General features: G+C 44.4%; 1 protein-coding gene across 13 annotated transcripts in view; it reads right to left on the bottom strand.

Moving 5' to 3' along the window:
• The window catches only part of LOC311274230 (AT-rich interactive domain-containing protein 1B-like), a 216,168-nt gene that overhangs the window by 47,321 nt on the left and 147,571 nt on the right, over positions 1 to 21,276 (bottom strand). For all 13 annotated transcript variants that reach the window (XM_084381733.1, XM_084381731.1, XM_084381739.1 and 10 more), the window contains one exon: positions 9,607 to 9,907. In XM_084381733.1, coding sequence (XP_084237859.1) covers positions 9,607 to 9,907 — 301 coding nt within the window. The remainder of the gene's footprint in view (positions 1 to 9,606; positions 9,908 to 21,276) is intronic.

Raw genomic sequence — 21,276 nt, 5'->3', positions numbered from 1 at the left:
ATTCATACGCTGAATCTTTGACGTGCAGTTCATCTCCACGTGCTGCTGAGAGAAAGAGAGAGGGGAGAGAGCTAAATGTCAACAAGAGCTGACTGTATATCTTTCCCTGTCCGCAGAAAAAAAGGCCGTGTTTGCTAGCTATGAATAAAAATGTAGAACAAATAAACGGATAGGAGACACTTCCATCCAACATCCAGGGTGCCGTCTTCTGACTGGCGTCACTGAGTGTGTGTGATTTCAAAGCCCATCTGGCCAGAATTATGTACAATATGTGATTTTTCTGTGTACACTTGCGCCGGTATGTGTATCTTTGAATACGTTTCTTTATTTTAGAAATAAAAATAGTTTTCTTCTACATTTCTGAGGGTCTAGTTGCTCCATGGCTGTATTTAAAGGGGCTCCTCGTAACAATTTGTATCAATTTACACGTATGAATCACTTTTTATTGACCATATGAGAGCGGATTGTAACGTGACGTGAAAAATGAGCCCTTCCCCGTCTCTCCCGGTTGCCTATACAGGCCCGTGGAGGATTTTTCTTCCACAATAGTCCAAAGGATGTGACTTTATGCACGTTCTGGAGTCCACTAATGTATACTAACAGAAGCTCCACAGAGCCCCTTTAAATATTTGTGATCATTCTTGTATTTTTTCCCAGGTTTTGCTTATGTTTTTTATTTTTTTTTTAATGGGTACGTGCTTTATTGTGTCTTTGTTTCAGTGCTTCGATCTCTTTGTATGTGTTGTCTTAAATTGCTTGTGTTCCCACAAGTGCTCTATAACACAATTAGCACATGGCAGTGGTATGGCATGGTAATATCTTGCTGTCCCTCAGCATGCATCTTCATCCACTCTCTTCAATTAACACCTCCACAGGCGCCCAGCTGAGCACTTACACATAAATATACACACAGAAAAATAGAGTGCATAAAAAAAATCCCTGCCACTTGCTTACATGCATATTAAGATTTAATGGCAACAGTAGCTAAGTGCATTCTTAGAATTAATTTTAATCAAACAAAAAACTTTCTGACTGGATGCTTTTATTCTGAAAGAGCTGGACCACTTAATCTGTGATTTTTGGTGGCAGCTTCAAACACGGCTCATTCATGAGAGCGCACCTGTGCAAATGTTTATCCCCAACACTGACCTACGAGACCACCGGGCTTTTATAGACGAACGCATCTGATGCTTTGATCGTGCTGATGGGAACTTCTCTCAAGGCGGGACCTGCTGCAAGACGACCACGAGGAACAGGAGGAAATCTACAACGAAGACGCTCTTTTTGGAATACCACTGAAGAGTCAAATAACTGTAATTTCCTCTTTGTAAAAAGGCACTTAGTGAGCACATCCATTTTCTTCTATTTCCTCATGATACAAGGCAGCAGGGCCAAAAGTAATGGGAGTTCATTGCGGTTTTTTGGAGATAATGCTCCTCGCTAAAAACCCAATACACATTTTAAATTTCTGCTCCGCGAGGACTGTCGAGGCAACCCTGAGTCTCCTTTGAAGAGAGGGAGTGTGGTCTTTGAAGCTTTTTTTTCATCAGGGTTTCAAACGCAAATGCAGGGGAAGTTCAAAGCCGAGAGAGAGTACTTGTGGCCATATTTCTGTTTTGTTTCAGGGCCCTGGTAATATTAAGCTTAGAAGCTACTGTGTGTGTGTGTGTGTGTGATGCGGATGAAGAAGAGTCGACCTGAGAGTCAATGAAAAGACTTTTATTAATTGCAGATGAAAGGAAGGAGTACGTCATGCTTGCAACAGTGTGCAGGTATATGTATACGCCAGGACACAGTGATCTCTCTGCTACATGTACACACACATTTACTGTACACACACACACACACACACACACACACACACACACACACATAACTGCACCCTCACTGTTTCTCACACATACAGACCCCCTGGAGCAGCGGGGGGCCATTTTTGCTAAAGTGAAGTAACAGTGGTGCGCGCTAATAAACTGGTGTAGAATACAGAGAAAAGGCTGCTTCAGCACGATCTCTTAATACAACCCTTAGGCTGTAAATGCACACACACCTGCACCACCCAACAAACACACACACACACACACGCGCGCCAAGGCAATATCCCCTACTCGCCACGTCTTTAGGGGAAAGAGGCAGATAAACAGCGGGCTCCAATAATGGTGGTTTAGATCTCAATGGGTGCGAGTCAATGCCTCTCCAAGCCGGGGGCTAATGCCAGTTAACTCTCCCTGTAGGGGACGAGCGCAGGCCTGCAGTGGCTCGCAAAACAAGCGCTTTCCCAAGATCCTCATTACTTCCAGTGCTGAGTAGCAACTGTAAGTAAAGCAAAACTGCAGCTTAAGCTAAAAAACAGCGAGCGGGATGTGTGGGAGAGAGAGCGATGGAGTGAGAGAAGGCAGGAAAATAGGTGCTGGGGAGGGAAAATAATTGCGCACTGTTAGGGTTCGGTTAGGGTTTTCCAGTCGGACGGAGTCAGAATGGGATTTCTCTAAACGGCTAACGCAGCAAGCCTGTGCCATCTTTTATTTATTTATTTTTTTTCTGTTTTGGCCGACGGTGTGCTTTGTGAATATAATGTGCGTCTGCGGGGAGGGCATTTTTGCTGTTTCACACGAACACGAGCAGCCATCAGGAGGAGGAGAGACGTGGGAGTCTGGGATAGATGTGGGTAGGGGGGGGGGTTGATGCTTGGATGGGGATGAAGACTGTTAAAAAAGGAGGACAGAAGTGAAGAAAGAGAGCTGGAGGAGAGACGCTGAGAAATGAGAGGGAGGAACAGAGGCAGAAATGCGGATGGAAAATTCAGCCTTGTTCCTCGGTGGGAGGCCTGCACCGCAGCAACGCTCTGAGCGAAGAAAGCAGCAGAGACAAACAGAGATGGGGAGGAAAGGGTGGGGACGAGGGAACGTGAGACACAAGAGGGAACATAAGAGAAAGCGAGCACGATAAAAATAATGAGAGAAAGAGAGAGGGACAGGGACAGCCAGAGGCAGTGTTCCCACCACGCAGCCTCTCAGGGAGTGGTGTGACTAGAAAACTCGCCGGGCTCCACGCACTCCACACTGCAAAACACACTCGCATTAAGACTCACCCCACCCACCCTCTTCCACTGCTTTCTTGTAATAACTTGCACCACTAACAGAGGAAAAATACAAGTTTTGGCTGAACGTCCCCGCGGCATCTTTCCTGGTCCGATTTTTTGCAAATTAGTTTTTTCTCTTTAGTCTGGGAAGTCGTTTACTGACATTGTTTGTGTAAATGGCCACTTTTACGCATAAAATCCTGATCTGAGGTCATCACTCTGGTCCCTTCCAGGCATCTGTGCTTGACCTTTGACCCAAACGCGGAAACCTACCAGCACCGCTGCGAAATTGTTTTTTCTATCTGTGTTTCTCATTATCATAATTAGAGATAGAACTATATTTTTCTGAAATGTTAAACTGCAAGCAAACCACGGGCTACGCTGCGAGACGATGTAAAGGACAAGAGCAGATGTAAAGCGGGTTGGAGGAGATTCACTGGGACGGACCCTTAAGCTAACTAACTGGACAGGCCTGGCCTTCTCACCCTCTCTATCTCCCACCCTCTATCCATCCCTCCTTCCCCTCTGCCTCCTCCACTCGCCCTGACCTCTCTGTCCTTTCTAGGCCCTGGAAGCACTTGAAGCGGAGCGCAGATACACAGCTTAAACTCTCCCGAGCGCTCGCCCGCGAGCTCCAATCACCCCGTTAAAAGAAAATAAAAACTTGGAGGGGTGAGGAGAGACGAAGGAGAGGCGAGACGTGGAGGAGGCGGGGGGGAGGAGGGGGGATGTGCTGTTAACTGGACCTCGGAGGAGAATAGAGAGAGAGAGAAAAATAGAGGAGGGAGCGATGAGTATTTGTGATTTTCCGCAGCAGACAGTGTGAGCTGCTGGGCCATGGAGGAGTGTGGATGTGCTCTGTGTCAATTAGCAGCCGCGCAATGTGGAAAAGTATTGCAGTTTGACCCTCAAAGCGAAGCAGACAACCAGACGCAAATGTGTAAACACAGGCACACACAGATAGAGAGATGAAAATACCGCCAAGCACAGACCACATCTGAAAACAGCCGTAAATACAGACAGTCCCAATCTAGTTGAGTTTGTCTCATTACAGCCTTCCAGTCTGAAACAAACACACACACTGCTACGGTGACAGGGACACTGGGGTTACTGCTTATTTTCTAAGGGGTTAAAATGGTCAGCAGCTTCAACAAAACAGATTTGATGGAGAAAAGCTTAGTGATAACAGCAACACAAAACATTCAACCAAAGTTTGTCTGTACAATAATACCCCTGTCACACTGGCCAAAAAAACAACTTAACCCTGCTAACGTCTGGCTTTTGTGTGCAATGTGAATGTGTATTATCAGGAATTACTCCCGGGTCATCCCTGCAGTAGCCACGGGTATTTATCTTAAGCCTTTTCACACCAAGCACAGATTATTGTCCCAAAAAATTGGCACGTAAATGTATAGAAAATGGTTTTATGGGTTCTTATTAACGTATGCACAGTGCAGTGGAAATATACCTCTGACCAATGAAATCCTTTGTTTCATCTGTGTCCAGGTCAAAATGGGAGAAAACCTTATTAATTTGGTCTCACAGCATCCAATACTGTATTTGGGAAACACCACAACGACTACCTCAACAGCCAAGTCAAGGACAATATATGGCTTGAGATAGTCCAGCAGCTGGATCACAAGCCTTTAGCTTTCTAGCTAACGTTTGACCAACCAATAAATAAATAAGTAACATTCAAAAACTTTTAAGCAGGAGAGACTTGCACCATCACTGAGAACACAATCCTCGAATCCAATCTTTAAAAATGATTTTTGGACTAGCCGCCTCGTGCATTGGCCTCCGCTGATCTGCCACGTCCTAGAAGGTTGCACAAGAAACAACACAGACAAAAACTCATCTCAACTGAACAGCTATAGGTGATTTTGGAGCACTGCTTTTCCTCGGGTACTACTTTAAAATCAGAAAGCAGCCAGAAGAGCGGTGTGTTTTCTCGCAGTATATTTTGTTGACACTGATATTTGTTATGGGATTTTTACCTCAGACAGCAGACATGTGAATCTCTCCTCCTTATCAGCTCCACCCTATCAGCTCCGCTGATCCGAGCTGGTGACAACTGAGTTTCTCTGCTGTGTTTGTGTGAAGTTCGATTCTGTGCGAGTCAGGTTCAGTCTGCTAATGGATACGTCTTCCACTCATTCTTGGTGACAACCATATTCAGGCTGACGGGAAGTGACGCCATACTGACAGGTTTGTCACCCTGGTGACAACACAGCCCGTGTACGCACTCCAAACCACACACATCACACTATGTTATCTACATCTAGAAATATCCAGGAAATGCAGACGCACACAAATCAGCATATTTGATGTCTTTCCTGAAGAAGTTCGGCATTAGGGACTGAGGGCTGAACTTTTCCAGGGCCTTGTGTTCTGCACTCTCCAGCTCATAGCTCGTCCTCTTCAGCCTCGCATCAGTCCGGATGAGAGAGGAATGTCTGCCTGCCTCGTCCCCGATGTCTCATGGAAGAAGAAAAATATTCTGAGGACGCTCTGAATTGCTTTAGAGACACTGGGAGGAAAGAGGTGCGTGCGTGTGTGTATGTATCAAAGTCTGTTTGTGTGTGTGTGTGTGTGTGTGTGTGCGTGAATACGAGGTGGAGGAAGAGGAGGGGGAGGTTGGCGGTTGAGCAATGTGATTTCTGCTCGACTGTCACAAATCTAGCGCAACAGGAAAATCAATTTGGCCCTGTGTGTGCCTTTTTGGCTCCGGGAGAGAATCCAAATAGCAAGGCGAGGCCCGGATAATGTTACAGTGTATTGGATTTGCTTCATGGAGAGACGGAGAGAGAGACAGAAAGAGAGAGAGAGGGGGGGGGGAGTGAGGAGACGACGGAATCACAGGCGTGCCGTGGAGCTCCGACAAGATAGATTTGTGCAAGTGTATGGGTGTATGATAGGCTGGCAATCTGTCAGTCTCCCCCTCTGTCTCTCTCTCTCTCTCTCTCTCTCTCTCTCACACACACACACACACACACACACACACAAACACAGACACAACACAACACTGTCACTCCTCCAAGCATATTCAGGTGATTTATATGCGCGATCATATATGTTTCACAGGGAAAACCCGCTGTTATGTATGCTTTACCTGCCGTCAGTGTTATTTTTTGATGTGTGTGTTTTTCGGTGTGTGTGTGTGTCTGACAGCCAGGTGAAAGGATGACATGATGAAATTGCTCTCCTCTGACCGCTGTCAAGGGTAACGTGTGTCCCGTGAGTGCTCAGCCGTGTGACATGTCGCATCACTCCACCGAGTCAGGCTGACCGGTGACAGACTGACGGACTGACACACAAACACACGCGCACAAAGACACACGCATATACAAAATTACTATTTTTACAAAGCCCTGGGATGACGTACCTTTACTTACAGTCATTTATTAATACATCTTTACCTGTTAACAGGGTACACATTTGTGTGAACACACACTTTGGCACTACAAATACTGTTTGTATTTAAAGGGAAAAAAATTCTGCTAATTAATTATCACTATACAACCGAGGACTGTACTATGAAATGGTAGTTGCAGCCCCCTTATGCTACTCGTAAACACAAAATCATATTCAGGATGATTTAAAGAGGCACCATGCAGTTTCGGAGCGATAATTCAAACTCTCACAACTCACAACTGAATAAACAAGCTGTTGTCAGAAGAAAATGAGATCCTCAGAACACTGTTTGAAGAAAGATGGCAGGGTCCGCCAAATTTAAACATGAAACTGTGTTGTCCTTTAAGGTCAGTTGGTTTATTCAGTTTGTTCCATCGTGAAAACGAAGAGGGTTTGTTTGTTTAGGAATAAATGTAGATCTTTCTCTTCTGATTAAAATGCTTTCCCCAAAACTACAAAGTGCACCTTCAAGTAGAACAATAAAGAAAATGTTTTTGTGTGCCGGATTGTGGGGGATGAATCGATAAAAACTCACAATGTGACATCGTGTGGTGACATTCACGGCACAGTTATGATGGAGTTTCGTCGGAGAAAAATTACCTCCAACATTAATGTAAACAGCAGGTTTTTATGTCAGTCGAGGAGCAGAATCAATTATAGAAGAGCCGGCAATTTCAATTTCTCCACCGACAGTGGCCTTAATGAACCCCAATCCAAAGCAGCCACGAGATATGTTGTGTTTTGACTGTTTCTTGACTGGTGCTCAAACTACGGCGAACGAAAAGTGTAATTTTTTTTCAAACTAATTAATTAGCTCATTAATGTTTGCCTTATTAAGTTTATTTAGAGGACACTGTTGTTCACAAAACTGGCTTGAATAATTAGCTATGTTGTTTTTTTTTTGGCTGCAGGAGTAACACAAGTAGGAGTGCTGAATATACATACCGAGACATAAATACACAGTGTTGCTCCCTCCTCTCCTCACTGACTTGTACCAAACTAAAACGACAACATTAACCAAAGTGTCCTAACTTGTGATGAAGTGTAGAAAGCGGAGCGTTAGTAATCAGATGTGTGCTAACCACATTAGTTCTCCCGTGTCTCTCTGAGGCTGGCTGCTCCTTGATCTAATTCAAACTGATTGTAGTACAGCCGCTAAAACATGCCAGATGTTACTCACTGCTCCACGCTTTATCACCATTTATTTGGCACGGGGAATATTTTAAAATATTTTCTTATTAATCACGTCCCAGCGATCGGTTTCGCTTCTCGTCTTTGCCGCCTCATTCCGGATTCTCGTCATGATTCTTGGCACGGGCGCCTGGAAAAACCACTGTCCCAGTTTTTCATTAGCGTCAATCACTCTGGTAAGCGCTTGCGAGGAGGAGGAGGAGGAGGAGGAGGAAGAGGAGGAGGCGTCAGGATCTCACTCAAGACACTTTGCCCCGCCTCGTCAGAGTGACTGACAAGTCTGAGACATGCTGACGCTCCGATCAGCCACGCAGTGACGGGGAGGCCGGGCGGGAACGGCGTGCACACGCGCAGACACACACAGATTCACAGGGCTGTCTGAGACAAATCAGATCCACACTGGTTTATAATGCTCAGTGTTTATCTAAATGGTTATGCGCTCTGCTCTGGCCTCAGGAGACAGACAGACACACCGTGCATTGTCTGATAATCCTGTTGGTGTCTTGTTTGGCCTGCCATATCTCAGATAAGGCCACAAATCAGATGGGAGGTCCTCCACTACCAGTCAGTCTCAATTCATTAACACTGAGAGTGGAGAGGAAATATTGTCTGGACATAAATGTTGGAAATACTTGAGCGATCCGCAGGTAGCAGGGAGATGGACTTTATTAAAATTCTCCTGAATTGTAGGGACGTGTTTCTACAACACTGTGATCAAAGACTTAACAAATCCTTCCTATGCAAGGACAAAACCTGTGTGGAGAAAATGAATGAGACATATTCCATGAAGTGCTCGGCACTAAGCTGTAATATTCCTCCGCGGTCTAAATTAGGATTTCAAATGGGCCCGAGATATCAAAGTCTAGACATGCTGGATTGATATTATTTGGTTTTCTGCTGCAGTGTGCACTCGGCTTCATCCTCTGTCCAAACTGGCAGAATGAAAATTGATCTGGATGGATTATACGGTGAGTTGGAGGTGAGAAAAAAGAGGTGCTATTAAACCTGGATGCTACCACCCTTATGCTATGGTTCATAAAAAGAGGTCGGACCCTGCTCACCCAACACTTAAGGAACGTCTTAGTGGTTAGGTTTACACAGAGAGTATTATAATAGGTAATAATATTCAATTAAGACACTGATTCAAGGCAAATAAACAATGGTTTCCTCTTGTAATCCTGTTTTTTCCTAGCTTGATTTGTTTGTTTATAGACAAATGTGATGCCAGTGCTTTATCCTCGCAATTTACTCTCACAATGCAAAACACACTGCATTTGAATGTTGTTATGTGTGGAAACTTGTCTCCCTGTTCTGCATAAGGGTCAGTTTACTACATGACCTTTTTAAAATCCTCTTTAAATGCACATATTTAAAAAACAAATGAAATCAGGCTCAGGTCTTTAAATAGCAAAAATAAATGGAAAGGTCAAGCAGAAATGTGGGTGTGAAAACGGTGCTGCGCTTACAGCAGCAACAAGTTTACTATAAAGTATCACTTTCAAAGAGCGCATCAAAACCGGAGCGCGTGGGACTGGAAACTGGCCACGCCCCAGTCCGTGATGTCACAGCAGCTATTTTTCATCTTCAATAAACCTCCTTTGACATCACTGACTGATGTGTTTGTGGTTGATTTCTCATTTGCTTTCAAACAGCAGCCTCCTGTTTGGTGGCGCAAAGCAATTTCCCTTTAAGCTGTAAAGCAATTTTGCAAATTTCCCAGGGAATCTAACACGGTGGTACATGATGTAAAACGCAGCGTAGTGTCTGGTTCAGACGGCAGTCTTGTCAGTGATAGTCTTGTTTGTTTGTGGTGATTAAACTAATAAAGTTATCATGTTACAAGTCGCACCCTTCATCAAGATAAAATGAGATTATAAAGATGCATGCGCACGTAGTTTAAAAGGCTCTAATGGCAGCCTTACCCGGTGCGGTGGTGTTGGCAGGGGGTCCGCTGGCAGGAGAGATGGGTCCGGAGCCCGATCGCGACTGCTGGGACTGAGTGGAGCCTGCGGGCGAGCCCACCGGGGAGGGAGAGGGCCCGCTCCTCTGGCTGGGGAGGTGGGGGGAGGCGTGAGGAGAGAAGGGGGACTGTCCCTGGTTGCTGGCGCCCCCCTGCTCCCCCTGGCTACTGCTGCTGCTGCTGGAGGAGCCGCCGGCGCTGACGGCTGAGCCCAGGCCGGCCTCCGTCCCAGTGGGGAGGTCATCAATTGAGCCGGACAGATCCTGGAACAGAAGAGAGGGCTTACAGTGAGCGTTTATGAAGGTCGCCTAAGCATTTGATGAGAAGTGGCACACAGCGGGAAGAACGCAACAACATTTTCCTGCTAAATATGATGTCACGATAAAAACAGTGTTGTTGCAGCTGTTTCAGCGCAGCTGGAATGTGATTGTTTGACTGAGAGAGAAGATTGTATAATTTATTAAAGCTTCTTGACAAACAAAAAAGTAGTGGAACACATGATGCATCATATTTCCAATGGTTTCCTAATGCACAGTGTAACAGTGTTTAAAGGAACAGTTCACCCCAAAATGAAAAATACATGTTTCATCTTATTTGCAGTGCTATTTATCATTGTTTTGGCATGAGTTGATGAATGATGAGAGATGTTGAATATAGTGGAACTACATTGCGCGCCAAAAAAATACATTCAACAAACTCAACAGCAATGCCTCTTTCAAGAAATCACGACCCTGTTACTGGAACTATTTTCTGTCTGTATCGCCACGCAGAAGAAAGTGTTCGCCATCTCTAATGGACCAGAGGCCTGCTAACTATGCTAACTAAGCTAGCTAACCTTACACGGAGGAAGACGCATGAATGTTTACCCTCTGAGGGCAGACATCTCCAAAACTTGGCAACTCACACCAAAGGAAAAATACTGTATGTTGGTTTGCTTTGGTGGTGTATTGTCCCTTTAACTTTTCTGTGAATTACTGTAATCACTGAGATAAAGTGTCTGCAGTCATGGTGACAAAGGTTTATATGGAAGAAGAGCAAAAACATAACCCACAGACAAATCCACTACTGTACAGTGGCTGCTGTGGTTTAAATGAATTGTAATGGGCTTTCATACAGACCAAGGGTGAGTTCATATTACAGTTTTCATTCCCTGTGGTGAGCAGAGAACTGTGTGTGTGTGTGTGTGTGTGTGTGTGGGTGTGTATGTGTGGGTGCTTAGTAGGTAGTCCCCCTCCTGGATTGATTCGGGGGAATCCCCACCAATACCGCGGATACCTGACTGTATATGTGTGGAGCGCGACAGGAGATAAGACGACAGTGAAAGATGGAAGAGAGACAGCAGGAGAGGTAAAGAGGAGACCAAATGTGATGTGATGCAAAGTGATGGCTGCCCCACTAACTACACATCACACACATATGGACACACACACATTCAGACACTAGCGGCTGTGCCCCAGCTGTAGCTGAATATGGGGGAAGTCACCTGTAAGTGACCCCGGTTTCCTGCCTGGTGCCCGCTCGGGGAGGAAGAGGAAGAGTATGCCAGCTGATCCTACCTGCTATACCGGGCCTGTTGACCCTTCAATCCTGCCCCACCTGAGTCCTGTGCAGCCATTACTGTCACCACAGAATGATATCTCAGTATCTGTCAGTGTGTCATCTAGATCTTAATACAGCCGCATTTTGAAGGTGCACATGTAGAGCTGCATGATCAAATAGTCGATCAAACTATTTTGATAATTGTTATAGCAGTTTTTCAAGCAGGAATGTAAAACATTTGCTTGTTCCAGCTGTAAGGATTTGCTGCTTTTCTTTGTCATTTATGATATTAAATAAATATTAAATATAGAGTCTCTGAGTTGTGGAATGTTGGTTGGACAACAGAAACAATGTGAAGAGGTAACTTTGGTCTCTGGGAAATGATGATGAGCATTTCTCACATTTTGACATTTTATAGACTAAACAATCAGTTAATCGTGAAAATAATTCTTATATTAATGGGAAATTAAAATAATCTTTAGTCGCAGCCCTACACATGCACATTTAGGCTAGAAAATACCTTTCGCATGTTTGTTGTGTTCCTACTATGGGTTTCGTGAAAATTGATCAACATTCCAACAATCAAATTCAAGTGCAGGATTGATGATCAAACCCAGAGATCCTTTCTGAACGAGAAGAGGATTCACTTGTAGAGGAAAAACTGAACTGAACTCAACTGATAACATGAAATCCTTGATGATGCTTTACACTGGACAGGCTTGAGATACCGAACTTTGTAACATACTGAATTTCTGTCTTATGTGGTTTGTTGTTGAATCACTGAAGGCTGGTCATTTTTGTTGAACTGTGGAATCTTTATTTATGGTGAATACTATTTTGAACTCATCTAACCCTCACCTGCAAAAAGCACCAGGATGAAGCTGCCGTGGTGACAAAATGTTAAAATCAAAAGTCAAATCGAATTGTGGATTTACTAGTTACTACGATGTGATTCTGCTGCTGAACTCTAGGAAGATCTTTTTAAGCACATACACAACATTCTGCACGAGTAAGCCGACAGTGTAATATGGTAATATGTGACTGGACAACTGCTCACATCTAAGTGTCAGACTGTAAATGCTGAGGTGAAAGCACCCTCAGGCAGCATCCTTCTGGAAATAGTCAAATCAGAAGATTATTAATATTGGCAAAAAGTACCAAACATACTAGAACAGAATAAACACAAGTAAATGTCTGCCAAACCCTTCATGTTTGGAAAGCATGGACTGTGACAACAAAAATGTCATTTGTTTTGAATTTTATGCAGCTCTGTCATACAGTCAATTCAGTGTCAACACTCTACTTTCTCTGATTACCCCGGCAACATGTTATTTCATATAAAAAGTGAGACAGGCGCCCCCCATCTCTCTCTCCACGCATGGCTTAGCCCGTGGAACAGACAACCAAGCCCGTGTGGCAGTCGGTCCGTGGCTGCTTGTTTTGGTTAATGCGATCTCGGCGGTGACACACAAAGCCTTTGTTTTCCATCATGCTGCTGTGAGTGCCCACCCGCTCTGCCAGCCTGCCAGTCTGTCGCCTGGCATTATCTACCCTCGCTCGACTGAGCACATGGGGCGCACGCTTCCCTCTCTCTCTCTCTCTCTCTCTCTCCTTCCCACTCGTGGTACCACTCCCTGTCTCAGCCAATCGGGCCTTCCAGTATTCTTAGCTGACTGATGTAATGCGCTGCCTCCACCAATAGGTCTGATTGTTATTTCCAACCGACTGGCTGTCCCGGGTGCGTGCCATTTGACATGACGGGGTTACCATGAGAGCAGGTGTAACCATAGCGATGGCTTTTTCCAAAACACACCGAGAGCTAGCCGGATGTACAGCTAGGTTGTTAACCCACAGGCTAATTGTGTGAATGGATGGGAATAATTGCATTTCATCTAATTGGGTGCTGTTGCCAGCTTTTCCAGTGGCAGTTTAGGGGTGGGAAAATGCGTACCAGTAATTCGTTTAGAGGCTGTTAGGCTCATTTGGATTATACACACACTTGAGCACAGCTGTGAGGCCCAAGCCCAAAAAAGTAGCAGCACTATATAACATGAAAGGGTGGGAAAGCTTAAAACCCATAGACTATAAACATGTCAATTGTAAATACCCAATAAACCCATAATTGTAAGTTATGGTTCATGAAACACTACCATTAAAAAATGCACCCTCAGTATAATGCATTTATCAACACATACACCCTTCCTCCACATGTACACTTAATCCTTGTCAAGGGCCACGGAGCATTGTGTTACCTGGCTAACTGTCTGCTACATAGTCATGTGTAAAGAATCGAAGCCAGCCAGCCAGCTAACCAGCCAGGCAGGCATGCGGTCGGGGGAACCAAACGCCCAACAATCTGGGGCCCCAATCCAAAGTGGCCCAAATCCAATTTGTTTGGCTCGGGGCTGCAAATTGCTCTGTGCATTGAGTCTCCAAATAGCTGTCAACCACTCCCGCTTGGCGTCCTGTATCGCTTAATTCGCTCCTAGAGCATGTAATTGTCATAATAAGAAAAATATTGAGGTGATAATAACCAGTTACTTTGAGATGCCCCCCTCCTGCCTCAAGACACACGCACACACACACACACACACACACACACACACACGTACAGTCGCGTATACGCACATAATGGGCCATCTACACATTTCACACAACATTGGAGAGGCAGTCGCTCGTGACCCTTCACCTCGCTGGTGTTGGCGCCTGCCTGCACTCTCTCGTTTAGTGTGCCTCTGTCTGTGTAAGTATGTGTGTGTGTGTGTTTGTGTGTGTGTGTGTGTGTGTGTGTGACAGGCACACAGGCTGCTGGGCTGTCACAGCAAGACATGCTTGAGCACTGATGCGGCCGAGGGGACAGATGAAGCTACACACACACGCACACACACACAAACACACTCCCCATCCCATCCCATCCCTCACTCATCCTACTGACCTGCTCTCACTCTCACACACGCACTTACACACATGCAGACACCAGCAGGGTATAAGGCATCAGTGTGAAGCAGGGAGCTGTCACATCCAGCAGACTGTGGGCCTTTTTCCCCTGACCATGGTGCTGATGTTGTCTCCTCTCACCACACACAGGGAATTAATCAAAGTTGCTATGGTAGAAGGCACCAAGTGTGTGTGTGTGTGTGTGTGTGTGTGTGTGAGTGTGTGAGAGAGCGTATGTGTGCGAAAAGTGGTTCTCTGTCTAGACAGGGAGGAGCCAATGGCTGCAGCTTCCTGTGGGCTACAGGAAAGAAGAGCGACTGGAGAAACTAGCCACTTCTATCTCTCTTCTCACACACACACACACACACACACACTCACATCGAGTATCTACTTTTCTGTCTGCCCCAGTCAGAGGGATAGTATGGCTGAGGGCTCTGCACCAGATGGCTAGCCAGCTAACTGGAGCCTGAAACACAAACTCAAACATAGCAACTGAGCACTGTGAGCGGTAACACTCAAGAAACAACCTCCCTTATGGCTCCAAACATCACAGAACTGAAAGGCAGACTTTGCATTGATAGGTTTCATTTATTTGATTACCATCTGAAACATGTATAAGTGCCTCTGCCAGAGGAAAATAGAGTTGGTTGTCGCAGTAGTGTGTAAAAAAACGGTACTTTTCCCTGGCTTAAAGGGTCAGCCCACCCAAATGATCTATTCATGCTATAGTTTCGGTTTTATTCGTCTGAGATATGACTTATCTGTCTCTGGAGTTTTCTGCCTGACATGGAGGTGAAAGGAATTTGTTTGTGGTGCTCGCAGCATTGATAAATGACATTTAAAAAATTCAACAGCAACATCTCTCAAAACAGTGTTCCTATTGCTCAGGATAATCACAGAACAACTGTCAACAGTTTCCATGGGGATTATTTCGGTGCCCGGACAATATATGTTGCTGTTGAATTTTTAAAATGTCATTTTTCAACGCTGTGGGCACCGCAGATGAAATGCCATTCACTTCCACTGCGCCGAGCCTTAAAGGAAAATAGAAGATTTTAAGCCTGCTGATTTATACAGACATATCTACAGCATAGGCAACACTAGATATGGTATTTATCTGAAACTTCAACATCCTGTAATCTCATTGCAAAATGGATAGAATAAGGAAGGTTGACTTTCTCCCACAATGATCTCTCTTTCTTTCCCTCAGCCTCAGATCTGCTCTGTGCAATTTTAGCTGCTACTCCCCCTGTGTTATCAAACCCCCCCCCCCCCCCCACCATACCTCCTGCTGGACACCAGACTCCACCTGAGCACACAGTAGTCTGCTCAGCAGCAGGGGAGATCAGGAAACTGTGTAGGAAGCCTGTAGTCGCGAAACTTACACAATGCTGTCTGAATATATACAAATATATGGAAACAGTGTCATGGAAATTGCCCGTAAACACACAGAACTTCCGATTAATACACAAAATACTGATGGTTAAAGAATAATTATACTGTAATGACTGTCTATATTAAAGATATACAATGTAACATTACTGCATTAAAATGTCTAAAAGAAACCAGACCTTTCTTATATATTTTGTTGAGTTGTGATCTTACATTATCCCAAATGTTTCTAACAATGTTCAAACCCCGAAAAATCCTTATTTTATTCAAGATAACTGTGTTTTATTTGGTCGGCTGTCGCTTTAACCTCATGGAAAATCAGGTCATATGTCAGAGAGTGCGGAAGGAAGTTGGTCAATGTGACTCAGCAAAATGGGAATAAAATGTCCATACATTACCTTGTTAGGGCCTGAGCAGCACCAAACTAGTTAGTAATAGTTATTCCTATTATTCCTCCCAATTAATCGCATTTTTGAGGAGCTAAACATGCTAAAAAACTGACTCGCAAGCACCCTCTGAACTTCCCAACAGGAAGTCGGCCATTTTGAATTTTGTGCCAATTCTTGGGGATTTGGACATTGTACTTTAACAAACTCCCCCTTCAGCTTTAACCTGACTGACTTCTAATATGTGAATATTTCTGCCTCTCTCACATCTCAAATCAGACAGATTTTCATTGGCAATGGTGGTTGTTTTCACAATAAAGACAACAACTCCCATGAGCCAATGCTACTGTATGACGTCGACATACTCTTTTGTTTTAATTGCTTTAGTTGAGAGATCCGTAGTGGCGTTTAAAGGATAGGTTCACATTTTCTGTTCACATCTCTCTTAAGACAACACCGACATGACCAAATGTATTGTTGTTATTGGATGCTGTGATTGTGTAATTCCAATGTAATTCTGCGTAAGCACAGGCTTACATTACAGGCTTACTTTTCAAAAGTTACCATCTTTTTAGTACAAAATGTCCTCTTTGTGTTACTATTCCTCCCATGTAACACAGCCAGGAAACACTGTCAGTGGAAACTCAAAGAGGGATGTTTGCCATAAAAATCTGAAGATACCAACTTAATATGACTTAACCCGACTGCTGAAGCCTCATATTGGCTTTGACTGAACTTTATAATTCATTTCTCAACAGATGGAAGACTTTGAGTTTCGTCCCCGGTCTCTTAAACTAGAATTATGTCAGGCTAGGATCTCTTTATGGCCAGTATGTAGACTACGAACAACAGCAATGACCAAAAACTCTTTCATTTACATCTAATGGGGTCAGTATTGTTTTAAGACCAATCCTTATATGCTATTTTTCTCTGCGCACTTCCAAACAGTATTGATGTTTTCACACATATCCATATAGAACCTGTGTTTTCAGGGGTCAGGCGCAAAATCCATTATAATGTTACACACAGCGACGATTGTACTCCACCTCGCTGTGGTACACTATATACAGAAATAACACCTCAGTGGGCTCAGAGGCGAGTTTTAATCTCTGTTTCTCTTCTCTGGGTAAATATGATGATGTAAACTGTAATTAACTCCAACAGCTATCGTTTGTAGGCCTGAGGGACAGGTCTGCTCATGGCAGCACTGCACTCATTTATCGGCTCCGGCCGCTGTGCTTTCTATCTTTATGGTGCACTGGAGACTAAGAGGAAATGCTATTACACAAAGATGTTTTTTTTTTTTTTTATCCTCCCCCCAAACCGTCGATTGAGGCAAAATCCAAATGAAATGCCATGCAAATGAATCCAAATGGACTTCTAAACGTGTGTGCGTGTGTGTGTGAAAGAGGGTTTTAATGTGATGCCCCATGTAGAGCACCAACTGTAATACCCTTCACTAAGTGCTATTAAGTACAGAAAGAAGAAGAGAAATGAGAAGGAGAGAGAGACTTAGTGGAGGGAGATTTAACACAACACCCACACCATAATTTCTTTTTTTGATGTCAATCAGCTGGGATGTCTAGCAAGGCTGGAATGATGATGATAATTGGCGATGATGATGAGAACTGATTTGAGCGCTACACTATAAACGCTGGTCAAAATGTGCTTGCTAACACACAGCACTGTACTTCCACACGACTGCCTTAATAATTGCATGTAGGGTTGTGCGAACATGCCTTGACAGGGTATGTCTCCGCTAGATAATGTGCGTGTTTGTGCGCAAAACTGGAATATGTAAATGTAAGAGCAAATGTGTGTGCAGATAAGAGTTCTCGAGCAGAGTCTCTGCCACGTCCTGAGGGTCTCTGAGTGAAATCCTCAGTGAGGCGAGGAGGCACAAGGCAGAGAGACTCCAAATACAGGCAAGGGCACTCTTTGCAAACCGAGGGGAGATGTTTGGCACGCCTCGGGCTCGCCGAAAACCCATGTGGGCTTCAGGCTAGACCCCAGCAGGCACTCAAATATGCTCGCATGCCAGCCCATGGATGTCTGTGTTGTGCCACGAGCTTGGAGTCTGAATGTTCCCTCCTCAAGTGCCTGAAGTTTCTCTCACTTAAGTCTGACCAAGACTGCCACAGGTGGCACACTATCTTCTTATCCTAGCAACAACTGAGAGATGTAACATAGTGACTCTGCACTGCAAAATGTTCTGTGCTTAGCAAGATTTGGAAATATGAAGTTCATTATTTTGTTTTTAAAGTCATTTACTGGTTTCTATCTTTGAATTCATTGTGTATTCTTAAATTGATCATGATGAATATGTATTTTAAGCCTCAATTAGTCAGGAAATCTTAAAATTTGGTAATTTACTGATAAAGCCATGGATAAAACATATAATTTCCTCAGTTTTCCCATGATAACAAGTTAAATTTAATCTGTTTTCTTCTTCCTTAATTTTTTCAGTGTGCCAAAATCAAGAATGCAAAAAATAGCAATGAAGAATTATTTGCTAATATTTCATTTATTCATTTATCACTGTGCTGTACCAAGTAATCTGATGTAAAAACCAGCACTCTCTACCAATTTTTTTTCTTTTCTCAGCATTTTCAGACCTTTGAACATGATCAGATCCTACTTATTTCTAGACTGAACAAACTCATTCCAAAAATGATCTTGCTTCATGGGTAGATAATTTCTACAGTATTAAGTCATTTTCCCGTCAAAGTTAGTGTTTATTTCTTGTGTTTCTTGTGTTTTAGACTTCCTTTGTTGCGGTGAAGGCAGCAGCGAGGACAGATCAACAGTGTAACACAGTAAAATCCCCGATCTCTCTCCAACAACTCTGTGTCTGTAAGAGTCTTTAAGGTCCCAATGCAATGAATCATACAAACTCTTGAAGGGTCTCTTCAAGGCATACATAGTGTTGCACTTGATTCACAACGTGATACACTTGATGCACAACAGCAGTTGTGGTTGTTAAGGATGAAAACTGTATGAGCTAGAAGCTCAAACCTTGACTTATTTTTACAACTCCGCACCTTCTTCTACTTCCACGATACTGAGCTACAAAAGACCACAGTAGTGCTTATATTTGCCTCTACGTCTACACATTCTGTGTGTCAGATCTATTTTCTTCTGTTGTACGTGCCTAACTACAATATAGCGTGCTGCCAGAACTGTGCCAGAACACATCCTGTGTGGAGTCTACACATGGAGCACCGAGGCTGCTGCTGCTAACAAAAATGAACAGTTGCTGTCGTTACTATACAGAGAAATAATTGCATGTAAACAGTGCTCATAGGAAACAATACTATATTATTTCATAATAGTGAAGTATTTTTTGATTTGAAAAACACTGCAGCACTTTGGAAGGCTACATCATTGAAGGCTGTCGTTTTGCTCTCTCTCTGTTTTTGTTATCTGGAACAAAAGCAGCCTACAGAACAAACTGTTCAGGGCTTCCCGAAGTTGTGCAGAGGAGAGCCACAAAAGCACTGAAAAGCAATTGTGCTTTTCTTTTCAATTCTGCTCCTGCACACTTCACAAAGCCCAGACAATCTCTTGATAATACCGCCGCATCTCGATAAGAGGGAAAGAAAGCTCTCTCTGTTTTTCAACACCGGCGCCGAGCTGAAAAACCTCCGAGCGGTCCCAGAGTCAGGCGCGAGGGTCAAACAGGAGCGTGGACACCTGTCTCAGGATTCCAATAGATTCACTAAATCTGGTGATAATGCTAACAGTAACTCCAGCGCATTAACAATTATTGCTTGTTGTAAGATAGGGGGCTCACTGAGTGATAAGTGCCCTGGCTCTTAAGCCTCTCATAATGTGTAGATATGGGGCGGTCCACATTGAATGGGACATTTAAGGCCCTATTACCCCTAAGCTGTTAAAGACGCCCAAATCTGGTGCTGCTTGTCTCCAAACCGTAGGGATTAGTGTTGAGTTTCACTCCGATTCCCCCTGATAATGTGCCGAGCTGTAGCAGCTAGGAGTACTTAGCCAGTGGGCCCTATTCGCTTAATGCCCCCCTGCTGTTTTCTGCACCGACGACGGTAAAGCATCTCAAACAACCAACATCATCCATTAAGTGGCTAAATAAACGTGGAGGTTGGGCCCTCGTTGTGCGCCCAGGTACGGAAGGCAAAGGTGCCACAAACTCTCTCCACCCACCCACCAGTCCGACCTTTAACACGGCGAGTCAGGCCATTGGTATTCCGCCGTGAAGTATGTATTTAAATTTGCTTTCATTTAAAACGGCAGCTTCACAGAGGCAGAGGAGACAGGCCGAGCCTGCTTATTGTCTGAGCTGTTGAAACTTTTTTTTTTCATTAGTCCGCAAAGGTTCTCTGCACTTTAGTTTTTAATGCACAATCCGACCACTCACCGCCTCCCCTTAGAACAACACACACGCACACACACACACACACACTCACCCTATTTGTTCTGCACGTATTGGTTCCGCTAATGTTTTTATTTATGGCATTCCAGCATGACATCCTGCCATCCACCCACCCCCTCCTCACCTCTCCACTCACCCAAGAGAGAACTGAAAAAATGACGCATGGCATGGAGTGCGCGAGAGTGTGTGTATGCGTGTGTGTTGGGGAGAGAGAGGGAGATGGAAGGAGAGGAGCAAAATAAAGAAATAAATAAAGGGCCCAAATTCCTCATTTCTAATTCAGCTGCTCGTTCAGCTTAACCTCTCTCTCCTCAGCAATTAAAGCGCACGCCACATCCTTCACGCTGCGTACAGCCGAGGCTAAATAATGCAGGGGGCATCCAGCACCCGCATCCTTTATCATCCCAAATGACAGCCATTTGCATATCTCCCCAGTCAATTAGAGCGCGGCGGAATAATCAGCCCATAATTGGGGGAGAGCGTCGGTAATCACCCGCCCTGGCACACCGACAGGGCCATTGGAGGAGCGTGGGGGGGAGAGGTTGTGTGTGGGGTTGGTTGTATGTGTGTGTGTGTGTGTGTGTGTGTGTGTGTGTCAGGGAGACAGTCCACCCAACTGCAGCCTCTTCACTTCAAACTAACACGTCCAAACAACCAGTCTAACTTCTCTCTGGTTCTCTCCTCCTCTCCGCTGCCCCTTCTACTCACTAATTTGCACGTACCGGCTCCCTCAGTCTATTTGCCGCCGACACATTACTTCTATGTGATATATTTCATCAAAATGGGTCAGTAAGGGACTTTCCGGTAGCATAAAAAGTGATCCATGAATGACAGGTTTCATTCATCCTCAAATGTTATCAAATGTTAATTGCTGGCCATTTAAAACACATGAATAATGACATCCTCCTCGGTGTCGCTGCTTTCATAAGCCGGATTTAAGGGTTCAAGATCGGTGATGTCAATAACGAATTTG

This window comes from Pagrus pagrus (assembly GCF_965226575.1).
Source record: "Pagrus pagrus genome assembly, chromosome: 18".
Taxonomy (NCBI): domain Eukaryota; kingdom Metazoa; phylum Chordata; class Actinopteri; order Spariformes; family Sparidae; genus Pagrus; species Pagrus pagrus.
The sequence above is the reverse complement of the archived record's forward strand: the minus strand, read 5'-3'. Positions and strand labels throughout refer to the sequence as shown.